Source organism: Oreochromis niloticus, linkage group LG17 (assembly GCF_001858045.2).
Source record: "Oreochromis niloticus isolate F11D_XX linkage group LG17, O_niloticus_UMD_NMBU, whole genome shotgun sequence".
NCBI classification, from domain to species: domain Eukaryota; kingdom Metazoa; phylum Chordata; class Actinopteri; order Cichliformes; family Cichlidae; genus Oreochromis; species Oreochromis niloticus.
Window position 1 is genome coordinate 13,454,853 of NC_031981.2, and position 17,852 is coordinate 13,472,704.

Here is a 17,852-nt window from a genome sequence, read left to right on the forward strand (position 1 = left end):
TTTGTTTATTGTTTGTTTGTTTCTCATCAGGTATCTGCTTCCCAAAATGTAGAAAAATACTTCCCAACACATGTTTACTACTGCCCATTAAACCTAATTCTCAAAAGCTGCTTAACACGTTTACTCTATTTTTGGCAATTCTGTTGCATTGGGTAGGCCTTACTAAGATTCTAGCCTAGTATATATAGTGCCAGCCTCTTGGCAAACACCAGATAGGGAGAGGCTGTTCCAAAGGAAAACGAAAGTGTTTTGCAGAAAGCAGAATGGCCTCCTCCTGTCGTGAGTATCCTTCGCGCTATGTTCCTTGTAACATTTCTGTATTTTACTGTTCATATATTTTATAAAGTCTGGTGGTATTTTGTTTACTGTTTGTTTATTATTTCCCTTTAAATCACGTGCGAATTATTTTTAACAGCTCTCTTTCTATCAGACTTTCTATAAAGATTTTTTGTGAGGTCAAACATGCCTAAAATGTGCAAATGTGCAGCATATTTAATATTTTAACAAAACCAATAGTCTAGATTTGAACTCTTATTCTGAGACGCTGATTGTCATTGTATAGAATTAGACTTTACTTTCTGTTTCATTTACTGTGAAGCTCCATTGCATAGAATGCCTACATAAAACCTGAAAGCTGGACTTTAATAGTTATGTTTTAATTGCTCATCTACATAATTAAATTAAAGTTATTATGCATTTTTTTCTCTTATTTATACGTTTGTATAAACGTATATTATTAACATGTGTGAAACTCTTAATAGCATGTTTAACTAGCCAACAGGGGGCAGCAGATAAACAAGTTATTAATTTGCAATACAAACCGGCACAGAAACTTTGTTTTCAGATTTTTCTAATAGTACCAGAAGAATTGTAAAAGTTATTTTATATTTTAAATATATATAAAAATTATGAACTTACATTAGATAGAAAGGTGGAGCAGGTGAAAAAATAATAGCTAAACGTAGTCCTAAAGTGAAAGGGACAAAGCAGCTCAACAACAAGTGAGGGAATGCAGCTTTACAAGTTTTCAGCCTGCCTGTATTACCAGCATATAGAAACTATATTGTAATACGTTATTTCAAAATAAAAAATACTGTAGTGTACAAAATTATTGAGCCACCCCTCACTTCTTAATAGTTTGCTTCCAATGAGCCAGGCTGTTAAAGCGGTCTTGAACAATGCTACTCTAGACTTTCTGAAGGTTTTTCTTTGCTGCTTTATCACTCATTTACAGTCCAGGGCTTCTACCTGACCATTGTTTTTGTTTGTTAAGCCACTTAACATTGGCTTAATGATGTTATGTCATACCAGCATACAAATGGTAAATGGCCTGTATTTGTATAGTGCTTTTACTAGTCCCCACCTAGGGACCCCAAAGCGCTTTACACATCCAGTCATCCACCCATTCACACACTGGTGGAGGCAAGCTATAGTTGTAGCCACAGCTGCCCTGGGGCAGACTGACAGAAGCGAGGCTGCCATATCGCGCCATCGGCCATTCTGGCCAACACCAGTAGGCGGTAGGTGAAGTGTCTTGCCCAAGGACACAACGACCGAGACTGTCCGAGCCGGGGGTCGAACCGGCAACCTTCCAATTACAAGGCGAACTCCCAACTCTTGAGCCACGATCGCTACAAAAGGCACCTAACTCAAGTTATGAATGTCATGTGCTTAAGACATTATGGGTAAAATCCAGCAAAGACCCAACACATTCGGCCTGTCAGTTGATCCATCTGGTGTTTGCTGAAGCCTCATCACAAATGGTTTCAGCGTAGGGGCGGCTGTTAAGAAGCCATTTTTAAGGAAGGGAAACAGTGAGAAAAGGCTGAGGTATGCCACATTACATAACAACAGGGACTGATAATCAGTGGCAACGGGTCTTACAGAGTGATGAATCCAAGTTTGAAATCTATGTTTCTAATCATCATCGATATCTGCAAAGATCAAGAGAGAGATACAACTGTGAATCTGTAAAATATGCCGGAGGCTCTGTCATACTTCGGAGCTGCATGTCAGCCAGTGGTGTTGGGGATCTTGTCAAAATTGTTTCATCAATTTGAATTATGAACATAAGAAAAGTACAGTCAGATTTAAATCCACCGTGCAGTACCAGCTGATTGGCACTGGGTTTGTTTTTCAGCATGTCAAAAAGCTCAAATACACTCAGTGCAGTAAAAGCATAGCTGGATAGAAAAACACACAATAGACCAGCATCCCCAGAGTCTGGACCTCAACACTTTTGAAGCAGTGTGGGATCATCTTGACAGAAAATGGAACAAAAGGCAGACCAACATCCAAAGAAGAGATGTGAATGCCCTTCAAAAAGCCTGGAGAGCTATTCCTGAAGACTATTTAAAGAAATGAAAAAAAAAAAAGCCTTCCTAACAGAGTTAAGGCTGTGTTAAAGTATAAAGATGGTCAAACCAAACATTGACAATATTGCATTTCCATGCATGTTTTCACATATTTTAATACGTTTCTGGAACAATTTCCCCACTCTCCTAGCAAAAGCTAAAGAAATTAAGGGTAGCTCAAGACTTTTGCATAGTATCATATGTATTTTAACATCCTCAGCTCTTACAAGAAAAGTCTACAACAAAACCCTGAGCATTCGTGAGCTCAGATGTTGTTTCTGTGCCTTCAGAGTCCGGCTCAGAGTTACCCTTTGTAGTTGAATTCAGGGCTTAATGCAGGTCGAGTTCCACAGTGAACTGTATGTTTTGTTATGCTTTGCCACTCTTGTAGCAAAATTGCCCAAAAGTATGTACCTGTATTTGTTCATATTCCTTTATATATTCAGGGATGTATCTTTGATAAATAAAGAATTCATCTGTATATCGAAGGAACAAAATATGAAAGCATATCATGTATTATTTTGTTGTTGTTTTGTCCAGAGGCTGACGATGAAAGCACTTCACTAAATGATTCTGATGTCAGCAATGAGTCAGACAGCACTGAACCATCAGATGAGGAAGACAATGAGGAAGACGATGAGGAAGATGATGAGGAAGACAATGAGGAAGAGGTTTTACCCTGCAAGTTTTACAACAAAGGAAACTGTAGGGACGGAGAAAGGTGTGCTTACCTGCACGTCTGCAAGTATGCTCTTAAAGGAAACTGTCGTTACAACTCCAAATGTAGACTAAACCACACTGTAAGTCAAGGGGTGTCCTCCAGTGCAAGCAGCAGGGCTCTGGATCGGTCATCATCTAGTGGTGGTGAGTATTTGCTTTTGGGTTTTTTTGTTTGTTTTTGTTTGTTTGTTTTTTATTTAAGTGAGAAAGATTATTCACAAGTGGAAAACATTCAAGACAGTTTTTAGTCTTCCCAGGACAGGATGTTCCATTCAATTTCCCACAATGTCAAACTGTGCAATGCTCAAAGAAACCAAAAAGCTACATCTCAGGCTTGCAGGCCTCTACAGGCCTCAGTAAGCATGTCAAATGTTAAAGTTCATGAAAGCAGAATTAGAAAAAAACTGAATAGGTATGGGCATTTTTCAGGAGAACTTCTTCTCCTGTGGTGGAGGGGTGATAATTTGTGCTTGTTTTACCGCCACAAGACCTTGGGCGCCTTGCAGCCCCTGAATCGACCATGAACTCCTCTGTTTATCAAAGTATTTTACAGTCCAGTGTGAGTCCATCTAGCTGACAGTTAACGCTATGGTCTCCAACAATATCAGCTAGTTCCTAACAAATGGCTACAAGAGCCACACTTTACGTTATACGTATTTACACATATATTTGCATGTTTGAGCCATATTAGAGCAACTTTAATGTCCAGTAATAAGTCAGTAATTACAATGTAATATATAATGTCTTTTTGTTTTGTTTTTCTAACCAGTCCAGAGGCTTACTGATGGCCGATACTACCAGTGGCAGCTCAATAACGGAAGAGGCTGGAAAGATGTTGAAAATGATCACATCCTTGAGGCCCAGTATTCACTGCCCCACACCAAAAGCATCAAAATATACAACACATCATACGGGTAAGCAATGGGTTTATGAAGAACTTTTTATTTCCAGGCAACACACTGCAGTCACTACACGCTTTAACTTTCCTCTCTCTACAGGGCAGTGAGCATAGACTTTAAAAGGATGAAAGTTCTTGGGAAGAAATTAAGAGTGAGACGCCTGGATGACGGTAACACTGTGTGGATTTGGTACTGCATGTTGGGTCGTCATTGGATCAAGTATGGAGCCAAGGTAGATAGCAACTAGATCTTTGCTGAAATTAATGGAAATTATTCCCCTTTGTCTGCTTAGTAATGATTCTTCTCCCCCTCACGGACAGGATTCAAAGGGCGTCTCCACTCCTGTGAAGAGCTCTGACATCGAGGAAAAGTTCCAGAGGAATCCAACAAGCTCCTTTACTTTTAACATCAATGGTGAAACTTTTGAGCTCAAATTTAAAGGTGAAGTGTATTCACTAAGCTGTAAATTTGTAACACCCTTCCAGCTAAATTCCAGCTTTTTCTAAACAGTCATTGTTCCTTATTTTTGTGTGTTTGCTTAGAAATGCGACAGGTGAGTAAAAACAGAAAGAGGAAAGTCACCCGTCGACCTCTGTACCGGCAACCACAAGCAGTCGCGGGGTGAGTGTTAATTTTGCTCAAGGATTTTTGTTCAGTTAAAAATAATCAAGAAGATAAGAGAAGAGAAATTAACATAGTTTTCTGTTTTATGAAATATTTTGGATTTTGTTGTCGCAGAGTTGCTCTAGCAACCTCAGGTTTCCAGAATCTTAGCTTGGGCACTAAACCACAGTGGGAATTTGAAGGCGACAGTGGAAAATGGCACAAGTTCAAACACAGGGTAGGTCATCTGTGAAGAGGATGTTATTTTTAGGATTATTCTAAGTACAATTTCTGAGTTATTGCATCGACATAAATCATCACAGTTTGTCTGTGGATTTTGTCTCAACAGAAAAGGACTTCCACTGACTGCTCAGTAACCAGTGATGACATTGAGAGCAAGTACCAGCAAAACAACAGTGGCACCATGCTCTTCACTGTGGCAGGACAATCCTACAAGCTTGACTTTGGAGGTTGAGTTTTTATATTTTAATCCGGTAGTTAAAAAAATAGACATAATAATTAATTGTTGGCTCTTAGAGGCATTTTTATAAACAACTGACTATCCATATCTACCTGTTCCAATATGAAAAAGTGATGTAACATTTATTTAATATTAGACTTTTGTCGATTTGTTTATGTTTTCCACAGCAATGATCCAGACCAACGTCAGGACCAGTCACACACGCAGGGTCAGACGTGTGCTGGTGTGAGCCATCAAGATGATTTCCTGACCTCCACAAGACAGAAGACTGTGCGGCAACGTAACCACGATGCTGCCACGTTCCTCTAACTTGAGATTTATCTGAGATTTATTTTTGGATGATTGACACATCCTTTTTATTGTTGAATTTCAGAATTTACCTCATTGCAGGCCTCGTCATGGGTGAAGTTTACAAGGACACTTTTAAATGCTGCCTGACAATCTTCCACTCCAATAATGCATTCTACCAACTTGCCTTTTAGCATCATGGTTGTTTAAATTATTCATCTTATCAACTCAAGTCACAGTAAGCATTTTTTTTCCCACACTTCCATACGGGGGTGGAGGAGAACATTTGTTCTTATAGCCAATAATTAAACAAAAGGAAGTGTATAACAAACACTCCTGAATTTATGGGATATGATATTTTTTCCTTTTTTTAATGTAGAAAGATGAGATGTAACTGAGCAATACTAGTTCAAGGCCTTTTTGCACATTACCTTTGAGGTCTTTTTATGCTTTTAACACACAAACTGCCTTGAAAAGTCTCTGTGCCTCTTTACATTGTGCCACAGTTTTTGCGCTGTGTTTTGTGGTTTATTTGGCTTTGCACAAATGCACCAGAAACGGGTTTCAGTGATTTGGGAGAGCAGACCACTGCATATTTGGTATTCTCTAAATGTAATAAAAAATGTTCGAAAATCACAAAGCACCAAGACTTTCCCCTTTTTTGTATGCAAGTGGGATGCCAGAACCTCAATGACCAGTTTTAAACAAATATTTTTTCAACAGCTTGCTTACATTTCCCATCAAATTTGCGATAAATAGCATGGTGGCATGGTGGTTAACATGGACAAGTGGAAGAAGGTGGATGAGTAATAGATAGGTACATGTGAATCAGTCATGTCAGTCATATCGCAGGTGATTGTAAATAAAAAGAAAATATCACATCATTAGTGTTAGGATCCAGTTTTTCCATTGGACTTTCAGGATACATCTTGTATTTATTTATTTAGTTATTTTTTTTTTTTCCATGACTAAGTAAAGGTTTAAGTCCATCTGATTCCTCCTGGCAAATTTATCACAATGGCACCCACACAGAGCCTTCCCCTCCCTCCAGTCTGCTTCTCTAACAGCTACACTCCAACAGTTCTGATGTCAGAAACCTTTAATTAACTGGTTTAGTGCGTAAGCAATAAAAACGCTGATGATGGAGAGAGGAATTCCTACCATATTTGATAAAAGTTGAACAGGTGCGAGCTCCACCATTCAGACACTTGAGTGAATGAATGTGCAAAGTTTAACCAGGTGTTTTGCTAATACACCACCTTTAGCTGTGATAAATACATATATTTAATATATTTTCTTATCATAAACTTGTTTGCTTGTTTTTTGTAAACAGTGTTATGTTCCCTTAAAAGGTCCAGAGGATTGGGGCAAGTAACACAAAGTGTTTAGGTGGAAAAAAAAAAAGGACACATGGAGTCGGAATTGGTAAATTAAAGAGTTTCTAATCTTTTTGTTTGTAATTAACCCTTGTAATGTCCTCGGGATTCCCATACAATTGTTTGCCATACACCTGGGGTCATTTTTGACCCGAGGACAACACAATGGACAGGCAGACCCTACTAGAACCATTGTTTGCCCTACAATGATCTAGATGTAGGTGTCTCCTATATAAATCTTTCTCTGAAAGAATATGTTTCATGGTCTGATTATGGGATTATCAATGGCTGCAGTGAGATACAGGGAACCCCCATTAAAAAGAAGCAGTGCCACAAAGGGCCTCAGCACGACAGCACTGGGGCACGCTGGGTTATCTTCTGCTTTTGTTTTCTTACTTTTCTGAGTTTCATGTAGAATAGTAAAAATCCAAATGTATTTAATTTTCATTGGTATAGAACAAAAGCTTATTTGAAGCACTTTTTAACTGTGCGCTTTAAACAGTGCTATAACAGTGATATTATTGTGTATTGTGTAAAACTGGAAGCTTCCTTCTGTTTTAATTTTTGATATTCAGAAGACCACAAGAAAGCCTGCAGTATGATATTAAAGTGCTCTTTTAGCATAGTGTGGTACTATAAGGTTTTTATGTGACGTGAAAGACTTTAAATTAAATTCTCGATATTATAAGTAGAAGCCAATACAGGGGAAGTGGGAACTGTTTGTTTAGACCCTGTTAGTGCTCTAATTGCAGCATTTTGAATCTTTTTGAACATTTTAGCATAACAACAGTGATTGTTACTAAAATGGGCTTCTTTCTGCCTGCCTGGATATTCCCTTAAACATCACAAGTGTTCTATTATGAATCATTTGATTAAAGGACATCTTTGAAGATGTAACTGAAAAACCTCATGTACAGCAATGCTACATTAAAGCAAATTAGGTTTTTGATTAAAAACAAGGACTTTTCTAACTTTTGAGCAGTAGTTGTGTGCATGTATTTAACTGTATGGTATTTCCACCACTTTATAACGAAGACTCAATTTTTAACTCTGTTTGAACAAGACTTGCGTTAAACTTTAGCAAGGCTGACGGCAAACTGTCCCTGACCAGTCCACTTTATTGCGTGCTCATTAATTTTTTCTATTAGTGGCTCACAGGTGTTTAACAAGTGCACTTTATACATGATTATTAATCAGTCATGCTTATCAGTGGCTCATGGTTACATAAAGCCTATGTCTGTCCTTGATTACAGAGGCAGAGCATCATTCAGTCTTGCCAGCTGCCTATCCTGACAGCATTTCAAAGAATACCGACTCCCCTTTTCCTGCGCAAGACAGCTCATAACTTTTTATATCATCTGTTATAATCAATAAATGTACATTGTAGCTATAATGTACACTACAGCTTAGGAGTTTGATGGGAATTAGAAATGTCTTATTTTCTAATTATAATAACATTTGGATTCATGTTGAGTCAACACTAAATTAGTCAGAAATGTAAATGAATATAAATGTTTCTGTGGGGTAGTGTAGACCAAGTGGTGAGGAAGGTGATAAGTAGACAGCATCAGCATCAATTTCTTTTAATTGTACTTTATTTCTGGCATCTCCATTATACCATTTTTAAAAACACTTCGGTAGGCAAAATCTCACTTGCTTTATACAGGCCTTTACACACACCTGAACCTCATTAGTCTCCACCATTGAAAAATGGGTTAGACCAAACAATATGATCTAAACAAAAAACAGGAATAAGATTATGCATCTAACTGAAAAACTCATTTACACAGCTAAATGGTTTGAAAGGTAAAACACTGCATATAATACAACTCAAAATGTTACTTTAAAGAAAATAAACAATGCTATACACAATGAAAACCCCTTCATTTGGTTGCACCCTGTGATGCAAACAATGACATCATGACCCTATATAAACAGGAAGTACCGGGGCGGCCCCTCCCACACATATAGAACCTGAACAAATGGACAAACATGGTAAGTATAACCAAAGCAACGTAACAAATAATAATTTATTAGAAATTTACCTGTAAATAGAAGAAAATTCAAATGGCCTGATGGTTAGTAGTATTTGCTTTAAAAACATATGCATGGATGTAATGGATGTAATTAATGCTACCACAAACAAACCTGGGATAGTATGTAAAGCAAAGTTACACCGGCAGTGTCTAAATTAAAGCATTATGGCCAACTGTACAAAAACAAAACAAAACAAGAGATTAATTATCAATATGATTAAGGGACAAATGGTAAATGCGTTCAAGTCTAACCACTTCGTCACAATTTCATAACATAACATCTGTACGTATACAGAATAGGAACTGACCTCACAGCCCATGGTTCCTTTAATTGTGCTAGTTTCAGTCATTGTGCAAATGTACCGTTTATAAGGTTGGGGAAACCTGCAGTCAGCTGAGACTGAAGAAGTCACTTGGATGCATGACGAAACGTTTCACCCACTGAAAACGCAACGTCCAGATGCACAGAATCAGCCTTTTGGAACTGACATATTGAGCCGGGGGTGTGACATATGAATGGGAGATGTTACATATGACGGCACTCACACATAACTAAGGGCACATGATGCATGATATTTTCAGGCATGAAGGAAAGCTTTTAAAATTCCAAAAATGTGTGTTAGTATAAAAAAAAAAACCCTCCATGTGTCGGTTGCCGCTGAATTTCTGGCATTTAACGTGAGGTGAATGTAGCTACACCCAGACTCTCTGCACTCAGTCAACACTCCCCTATCAGGTTTTCCCAGCCTGACGTAAAGCAAATGTTAGGACACTGGGATATCTTCAGGCAAAGCGAGCAGCAGGCAAACACTTACAGATTTTGTCTGGGAAGGTAAGACAACTCCTAAGCCACTGAAAAATAAGGGAGGGGGCAAAACTCAGAGGGTGGGGTGTTGTGAGAGAAGAGATGAGCAGCAGTGGGCTGACAGAGTAAGGAAGTGAAACAGCGAAGTCTCATGCACACTTAATTGATTAGCAAGGTAAATAGCAACTGGATGGAGAGGCGCTGTTCCATAAGAGTCATGTTAATTAAACAGCATCACAATATGAAAGAGTCAAAGAACTCAGTCTTTCTGAATTTCTTCAACAACCAGTTACATGTTCCCTGTTTGGGAACATGTAACTTTCTCATATCTTAACTTTGTAAAGCAATGGGAATATTTTAAAGGACTGAATGGTTTAGGACCTGCGTACATTTCTGATGTGTCTGCACATAGATGATGGAAATCACTGGTGTTCCTGTTAATCTTTGCCACATTAAGTTGCAGATAGTTTTGTTCACACTAAATAACAGTGTTTTCTACTCTTCCTCATAACATTGTAGGGCACAGGGAAGTACAAAAGGGTAATTTTGCGGTGAACTGTTCCTTTAATACCATGAAAGAGCAACTCTACAGTCATCTGATGGCATCACTGTGCTTTAATTTATGTCGCTGTGAAAAGAAACCAAACCACTGGAATCAGCTTTAGTGCACCCTCTCCAGAGACAGCCTTAGGGAAGCGTCATTATCGGTACTTTAGCTCCACCTAGCATTTCCTATCTACGCGCTAAATTGCATTAGCTGCAGCCCAGAAACGAAAGTGTAAGCCATCCGTTTCAGTGAAACTATCCGCCGACTTCGGTCCTCGATCGCAAGTAAATACAGTGATTTAACGAAACTATTTATTTAAGTTTAATCAGGAAGTGGCTTTTTAAGACTGACTGATTGTGTTTTTTCTGCTTTCATTCTGTCACAGTGGATTTTTATTATGAGATGACGGTAAGTGTGTGTGCGCTATGTGGAGGGGTTTGACAGGGTCTGGGAAAAAAACAGTAAAGGCGAGCTTGTGATCATGGCATCATTTCTATTCATTGCTTCCAGGATGATAATGAGGAGGAGCAGTATCCCCAGAACACCCCAGGTCTGTTTGACGTGACAGTTTAACTTCCTGCTATACTGCCTCTATCACTATAAGCCCATAGTTTAGAACACAGAAGACACAGTAAAATGAGAACATGTAGCATTTTAAGAACAAAAAAATGTCTAATTTTGAATTTAATGGCACTAACACATCTCAAAAGTTGGGATAAGGCCATGCTCTTCGCTGTGTGGCATCTCCTCTTCATTTAACAACAGTCTGTAAACAACGAGCTGAGTCCTGATAACAACCCAGACTGTCCGTTTGTTCTTTAGGCTGATGTTTTCTAGAAAGAATTTTAAATTTTGACTAGTTTGATCACAGAACAGTTCTCCACTTTGCCTCAGCCTAAGAATCATGGTCACGTTGCATGATAGAGCTTTACCCTGCATGTATGAATGGTGCGGTGATCTCTGAAAGTGTTTCTGAGCCCACTCCGCGCCTTCAGTAACAGCCTGTTTTTAATGCAGTGCTGTCTGAGGATGGCTCGTGGGCATCCCACACTGATTTTTGACTTGCATACAGAGATTTCTCTAGATTCGTGTTACTGACATGTTGCCATTTAAAGTAATTAATTGCAAAATGTTCCTCCAGCAGTTTTCTTTCTTTTTAGTACTACTAAATTTTCCTTTTGTTGCCCTTGTTCAAAATGTTTGAAATGTGTTGGTGTCTTCAAATTCAAAATGAGCTAATATTGCTCTTTAAACGGTACATATTCTGTTTTTAAACACTTCCTTTTTCTCATAAACCAATATCTTATTGTGAGTAAGATATTGGTTTATGAGATCACTGAATTCTGTCTAACATATCTTTATTTCCACAGTCAATGGGAAGTATTATGAGTGGCAGCTGTCAGTTGGCCATCAGTGGCTGAAAATTGAAAATGACCATGTGATTGAGACCCACTACTGCCACCCAGGAGCCAAGGGAATCAGTATCAATACAAGCCATGGGTCAGTGTGTTGTGACTATATCTGATAGTATCAGCAACTTTAACAAAGTGAGAGTTGGTCAGGGAATGGAAAGTGTCAGATGCCATTTGAAATTTTACAAGGGTAAACAAAAGCTCAGTTTTTCAGCTATTATAAATTAACTTTTTACTGTAGGGTGGAACAGCCTTTGAAACAGTCCACTGAAATCCTGTACGCCTACAAAAAATAGAAAGGGTTCAGTCAAGTTGAATGAAATGGATCAGCTGATGTCATTGACAGCAAACACAACGTCAGCCCACATCACTGGAAGATATCAGTTCTTCTATGCATCCTAAAGTTGCTTTAGCCTGCACATATGCAAGCCACTTTGGAACCCCTCCTCAACAAGGCAGTTTACGCCATGCAATGCCATTAGGTCAAATATAAACTTTTGACCACAGAGGTCTTGTCTATAGAAAAAATATTATTTTATCAACAATAAGTGTTGATACAGATACACAGATTTTGTGTCAGGACAATGGACAATAAATAATTGTATCAATAATCTTTTTTTAAAGGAGCACATTCAGAGAAGTACACTTTTCATTTTAATCTTTTATGTTTCCACAGGGTGGTGTTCATAGATTTTGATACGTTACAGGCTAATAATCCAGGTATAAAGGTGCAGAGACTAAGCTTCCTTCCTCGGGGGCAGACGGAAGACATAGGCTGGTACTTCAGGGATGACCAGCTGTGGTGTGAATATGGAACCCAGGTGAGGAAAATTGCAGGAATTAACTCCTTAAATTCACTTGAAGGTTTTCTTTGAGTATTCCTTGTCATCCTCCTCTTCAGGGTTCCAACACGCTGTCATCATCAGTCAGCAGTAGAGATGTTGAACAGCAGTTTACCACGAACCCTCAGGGAACCTTCAGATTTACAGTGGGCCATACACCCTACTTGATCGATTTCTCCAGTATGTGGTATTTATAGTGATTTGTTATTGCGAGCTTGCTCTTTTATTCAGCTATGTAAATGTCTTTTCATTTCACTTTGTAGCCATGACGCAGAGAAACCTCATCACAGGCTTACAAAGGAGGCTGCGCAGGCGTCCAAAATTGTCGTCCAACACTGGAGCGTAAGACTTTTCGTTCTTTTATTCCTGTAGTTTAGACAGTCTTTGTACACTGAGCAAGCTTAGCCTACAGAGATGTCAGTAAGAAAAGTATCAAAAATCCCTAGAGAATAAATAAAAAGTTTCTCTGAAGAAGGCTAACGGATGTCACGGGAAAAGAACATGTATGATAATCATTTCTTGTCTCTGCAGAGTTAGCTTGACCTCAGCCCTGCCTACAACTTCCTCCTCGCAGACCGGTGTTGTGGGCTACAGGTGGGAATTCATGGGAGTCGGAGAGCAATGGACAGAATACCAAGCACATGTAAGTAGGTCATCCAAAAACTGCATGGAAAAATTTTAAAGACTCACACTAAGCTGCATAGTAGGATCAAAGATATGCAAGTGTCCTTACCTCGACAAAGGAGGTTATGCTTTTGGTAACGTTTACATGGCACGTGTGCGGATGTCTGTAAACAGCTTGAAAAGTTTTAATTAATTCTGTTAAAACTTTGTAGGAGTGTAGAGTGGGGTCATGTTAACAATCCATTAAAATCTGTAGAACCAATTTTAGCACCAATAACTGCTTTCTATATGTGGTGTGTGCAGATATGTTCATTTGACAGCGCCGCTATTGAGAGACAGTACCAGCTGAACAAACAGGGCACACTGAACTTCAAGATTAACAGATATTCATACACACTGGACTTTTCAGGTATTGTACACACTTCAGAACTGCTCAAACGATTCATGCTTTTTTTAAAGCAAATTATATGGCCACTGAAACATTATCTTCATTAATTTATTATAGGTATGTACCAAGTCAATAACAAGTTTGGAACAAGAAGATCAGTTAGAAGGACTCCTATATATGGTGTTCAGCACAACATCAGGTAAGGAGAAACATTTGGCTTAGTGACCACATATCTCTTATTTTGTGCTAATTAATAAAATGAATTAGCTTAAATATTATATTTTGAGGACATTTACTGATGTTAACACTAAAAGATTGACTAATGTTAAGTTTGATTTGCCTCAAACACACCACACATGCACAAAAACATGTATATGCTCTGAATGAATGAATTCCAAATCTTTTGTTTTTTTAGTTCAGGCCCTCAGGCACAATGGCAGTTCCTAGATATGGATGGATCATGGAAAGATTATTCCAAAGTAAGCCACGACTTTCTTTTTATTCATGTGTAGATGGTGCTCTAGAAAATCTTATATAGTACATTTGGTGCATTCCATCCATCCGTCCAGCCGTCCATCCATCTTCTGCCAGGTCCGGGTCATGGGGCAGAGGTGCTCAGACCTACCACTCCTCAGCCACCCCTCCAGCTTTTCCAAGGGGACGCTGAGCCGTTTCCAAGGCAGCTGAGTTTTCCTACTGGGTTCTCCTATTGGGCCTCCTCTTAGTTGGACATGCCCAAAACACCTTACCTAGGAGTCATCAAAGAGGAGTTCTTCTCAGATGCCCAAACCACTGTAGCTGGATTTTTTGTAGACTATACTCTGGGTCCCACCTGAATGTCTAAGGGAGAACCCATTCACCCTTCAAAGAAGCTCATTTTGCCCCTGTAACTCCGAACTAATTACCTTACCCAGAGCTTGTGGCCATAGGTGAGAGTAATAATGTAGAGTGCTTTCACACTCCACTCTTCGTTTAATGCTGGTCAATTCACAGATTGGTACAGCATCTGCATTGTTGAGCTGCTGTAACCAGACTCTCTCCACATCCAAGTACAAGATCGCAAGAAATGTGTACTTCTCCACTTGGCAACTTATTCCCAACTGGGGGTGGGTACTCTGGCTGAAAGTCATGGCCTTGAAGTTGGAGATGCTAATTATTATTCCGGCTACTTCACACTCTGCTACAAACCATCTCAGTGTGAGCTGGAAGTCAAGGTTTTATCAACCTAATAAAGCCATGTCATCTGCAAATAAATAAATGAAGAGATAAGAACCTGTGACCACTGAACCTACTGGCTGTGGCCAGAAATTCTATTCATAAAAAACAGAATCAATGACGAAGGACAGCCCTGGCACGGTCAAGCTTCCTCTGGGAATGAGATTGTGTTAGTGCGAGCAATATAAACCAAGCTCTCATTATGATTGTACCACAATACTCTATACTCCTAAAGCACTCCTAAAAACGCCCTTTTTAGATCCACAAAACACATCTAGAGTTGCTGGGCAAATTCCCACACACCTTAAAATTCCTTGGTGTCTTTTTCTGGTAGAGGGAAAGTACCACTCCAGTGTGCCAGTACAGAATTGGGAAGTGTGTCAAGCAAGAGAGCCCCATAACATCCAGAGCTTTTTGAGAAACTTGGGGCCTTGTCCCTTAAAAGCTTCATGTGCCTCAATTAACAGAACCTCAGTGCCATGAACCATAGTGACTTCTCATCCTGGTCCCAGACTCTTGTTACTTTACAAAAGGTCATCAGTGGGATTCAGGAAAATTTCAAACTACTCCTTCCACTACCCCACAATATCTTCAGCTGAGGTCAGCACTCCATCTCTGCTGCCTCCCCCTCCCAAGTTGTCTGACTGTATATATGTATAATATAATTATGGCTATTCATCTATAATATTTTTGTTGAGATGTTGTAGGTATTGGAGTTAATTACAACCTGAAACACATACAATCCCTAGCACAGTTTACATACTTTAACATGGAATTATGGTAATTTGAGCAAAGTATTGCGTGACCTAACCAGAATTTAACAACATTGCCTGATTGTGTTTTCTCTGATGTGTTGTTGCTCTGTGTTATTCAGGGAATATGCAGCACATCCAGTCAGGAGATTGAGTTCCAGTACAAACTGAACCCATCAGGAACTATGACATTTTCCACCAGGAACTTTAGCTATGAGTTAAGCTTCTCAGGTGAGCAGCAAACATAATCAGAAACCTTTAAAGTTAAAAGCCATATTCAAAGATCTGTATAATTCTATATATGAAGTCCTGACTAATACACCTTTTGTCTTTTATAGCCATGACTCAGAGAAACCTGAGGACAGGCACAACCAGAACGGTGAGAAGACTTAATCAGTGACTGAGTGGACAACAGATTTGTAGGTCGGGGGTCAACTTAATGATGATCCTACCAGTTGTGTCACTCCCCACCTCAGGTTGGCTCTCATGTCACAAGCTGCCTCCTCCCTTTCTGCCTTCTTTAACTAAACAAGAGGTGATCGACATTTACTGAAGACATGTTGTTTTCAATGGAAGCGTTTTTTTGTTTTTTTTGTTTTTTACATTTAAGATGACACTACATCTAGTGTTAAGCAGTAAAATGTATTTCCTTTACCAGTTTTCTACATTTCTTGGATTAGGGCTGGTTTTAGCTTATTCCATATTTAAATAAGGGGAATCGTTTACAAATAAATCAGTGGGAGGAAAAAAACTTCAGTTAACTTTACGCCTTTTGTTAACTTAACTATGGTTTCATAAAATGCGTCATGCCTTAGTAAATCTTCAAATATTCACAAGTTCTTGTAATGACTGGAATTTTTAAACGTTTCCCTTTTTTATCCTTTATCTTTAGCATGCATGTTTTTAAGAATTTATTAAAAGTGCCTTTTAATCAGTGCACTTTGGCTTGTGTTTACTTTCCTTAATTGAGGTTCCTTACATTTACATTCCAAAATCTAAATTGGTGTTTTAAAGTCCTCAAAGAAATAACCACTATATATGGTGTACAGATGTACATATGTACAAATCTTCAACCTAAGAGACCAGCACTGTGACACATAAAACAAAGCCTGTATTACACATACAGGACAGCAGTTGTATACAAGTAATCTTGTAGAAGAATAAGCTTTCAGTTTCTCCTTTGAGCTTCTGCTAGGATGCATCCACATGTTGATCTAAGGATAACAAACGTCTACTTGAAGACATTTTTACTCTTGCATGGGAAAAATGGGGAAATTAACAGAACACAAAGATTCAGTTGAACAATTAAGACTCCCATTAGTAGCATTTTATACAAAAAAAAAGGTAATGTAATAAAAGATAACACATTTCAAATTGTTAGCAACAATCATCATCTGAGGAATCACAGTGTGACAAAGGTCATTACAAAAATGCTTGTGTCACATAGCATTCTGTAATAACTTTTTCCTCAAATATTTTATATTCCATGTTTGTTTTTGGTGTTTATAGGGATGGCTCATTAGCTGTTTACATATTTGCAGGAACATATCAATTTAAGGAAGCAGGAAAGACCAGAAAACCAACACAGAATACAGCCTTTGTGCATTAGCGTAGTAATAGTATATCCTAATTTAAATTATGTAAATGTTGTAGTGCAGGGGTGTGAAACTTGCAGCCACCCCTACTTACAGCCCGTATGTTGATCTGAAGAAATATAATGCAATTTGTCCCTTGAAGTTACTTTTTTTTGTTAGGGAGGATTTGCGGGAAAACTGCGTTCACGTTTGCAGTTTTGTCTTGTTATACAATACTTGAAATTTTTTAAAAAAAAACACTGCCTTTTGGAAATATTTGTGGGTGTTTTCTTGTTTCTTTTAAAGTGGCCCTCCAATGAGATGACAGTGCCAGCAGTGGCCCGCAGCTTAAGTTTGAGACCCCTGTTGTAGTGTGTTGCAATGTTAGAATGTAAAGCATCTCCAGAAGGCTGTTGCTGTATAAATGAAACAAAAATACTTTCTGTTCATCTATAAACTTTTATGTTGAGAAAAAGAATACATCTATTGCCTTATTTTATTTTACTGTGGGAGTTTTTTTAAATTCCATTCTATTTCTATTACAAGGATACTCAATTCTGCACTTTAATAAAGAAATGCCCTAAAAGTTACCGTTTTTGTTGTTTGTTTTATTCACGAACCCATACAGAGTCTTCCCCTCTCTCCATTCTACCACCGTTATAGCTACAATGACTACACAGTGCATCATATTTATTTATTCAAGGGTCCTTTGTCTCTGTTCTTGCTAATAAAGACTCAGTTGTAGGGCAATGTCAGATTTCCTCCACGCAAACGGACACCTATGAAGGCACTTTGCCCTCTCAGACTGGCACTACAAGGCTCTCTAAAGGGTAATTGCAGGTAACTAAGACAGCAATAACAGAGCATTAGTACGTCTTCCTCATAGACAATTTAGGGAAATTTTATCATCTCTATCTGAATCATATGGACCAACCA

At 38.6% G+C, this 17,852-nt stretch overlaps 2 protein-coding genes across 5 annotated transcripts; both read left to right on the plus strand.

Moving 5' to 3' along the window:
• The first annotated feature begins 130 nt into the window (after positions 1–130).
• si:ch211-244b2.4 (uncharacterized) lies at positions 131–6,229 on the plus strand. Its single transcript, XM_013271206.3, has 9 exons — positions 131–279; positions 2,895–3,218; positions 3,844–3,988; positions 4,073–4,205; positions 4,294–4,414; positions 4,516–4,594; positions 4,712–4,814; positions 4,926–5,046; positions 5,225–6,229. The coding sequence occupies exons 1-9, from the start codon at positions 264–266 to the stop codon at positions 5,284–5,286; spliced, it is 1,104 nt and encodes a 367-aa protein (XP_013126660.1). The 5' UTR covers positions 131–263; the 3' UTR covers positions 5,287–6,229.
• A 2,429-nt stretch (positions 6,230–8,658) lies between these two features.
• Positions 8,659–17,506, plus strand: si:ch211-244b2.3 (uncharacterized). Of its 4 annotated transcripts, none has more exons than XM_005451595.3 (13): positions 8,684–8,716; positions 10,495–10,517; positions 10,620–10,659; positions 11,480–11,609; positions 12,198–12,342; positions 12,423–12,543; positions 12,627–12,705; positions 12,895–13,006; positions 13,291–13,396; positions 13,493–13,574; positions 13,791–13,854; positions 15,465–15,573; positions 15,681–17,506. In XM_005451595.3, exons 1-13 carry the CDS (start codon positions 8,704–8,706, stop codon positions 15,740–15,742), a joined length of 1,086 nt encoding a protein of 361 aa, XP_005451652.1. In that variant the 5' UTR covers positions 8,684–8,703; the 3' UTR covers positions 15,743–17,506. The 4 variants fall into 4 exon arrangements, with proteins under 4 accessions (XP_005451654.1, XP_019202821.1, XP_005451652.1 ...); XM_005451596.4 differs by lacking the exon at positions 8,684–8,716 and adding an exon at positions 10,264–10,393; XM_005451597.3 differs by lacking the exon at positions 10,495–10,517 and having other exon boundaries at positions 8,659–8,716.
• Positions 17,507–17,852: the final 346 nt, after the last annotated feature.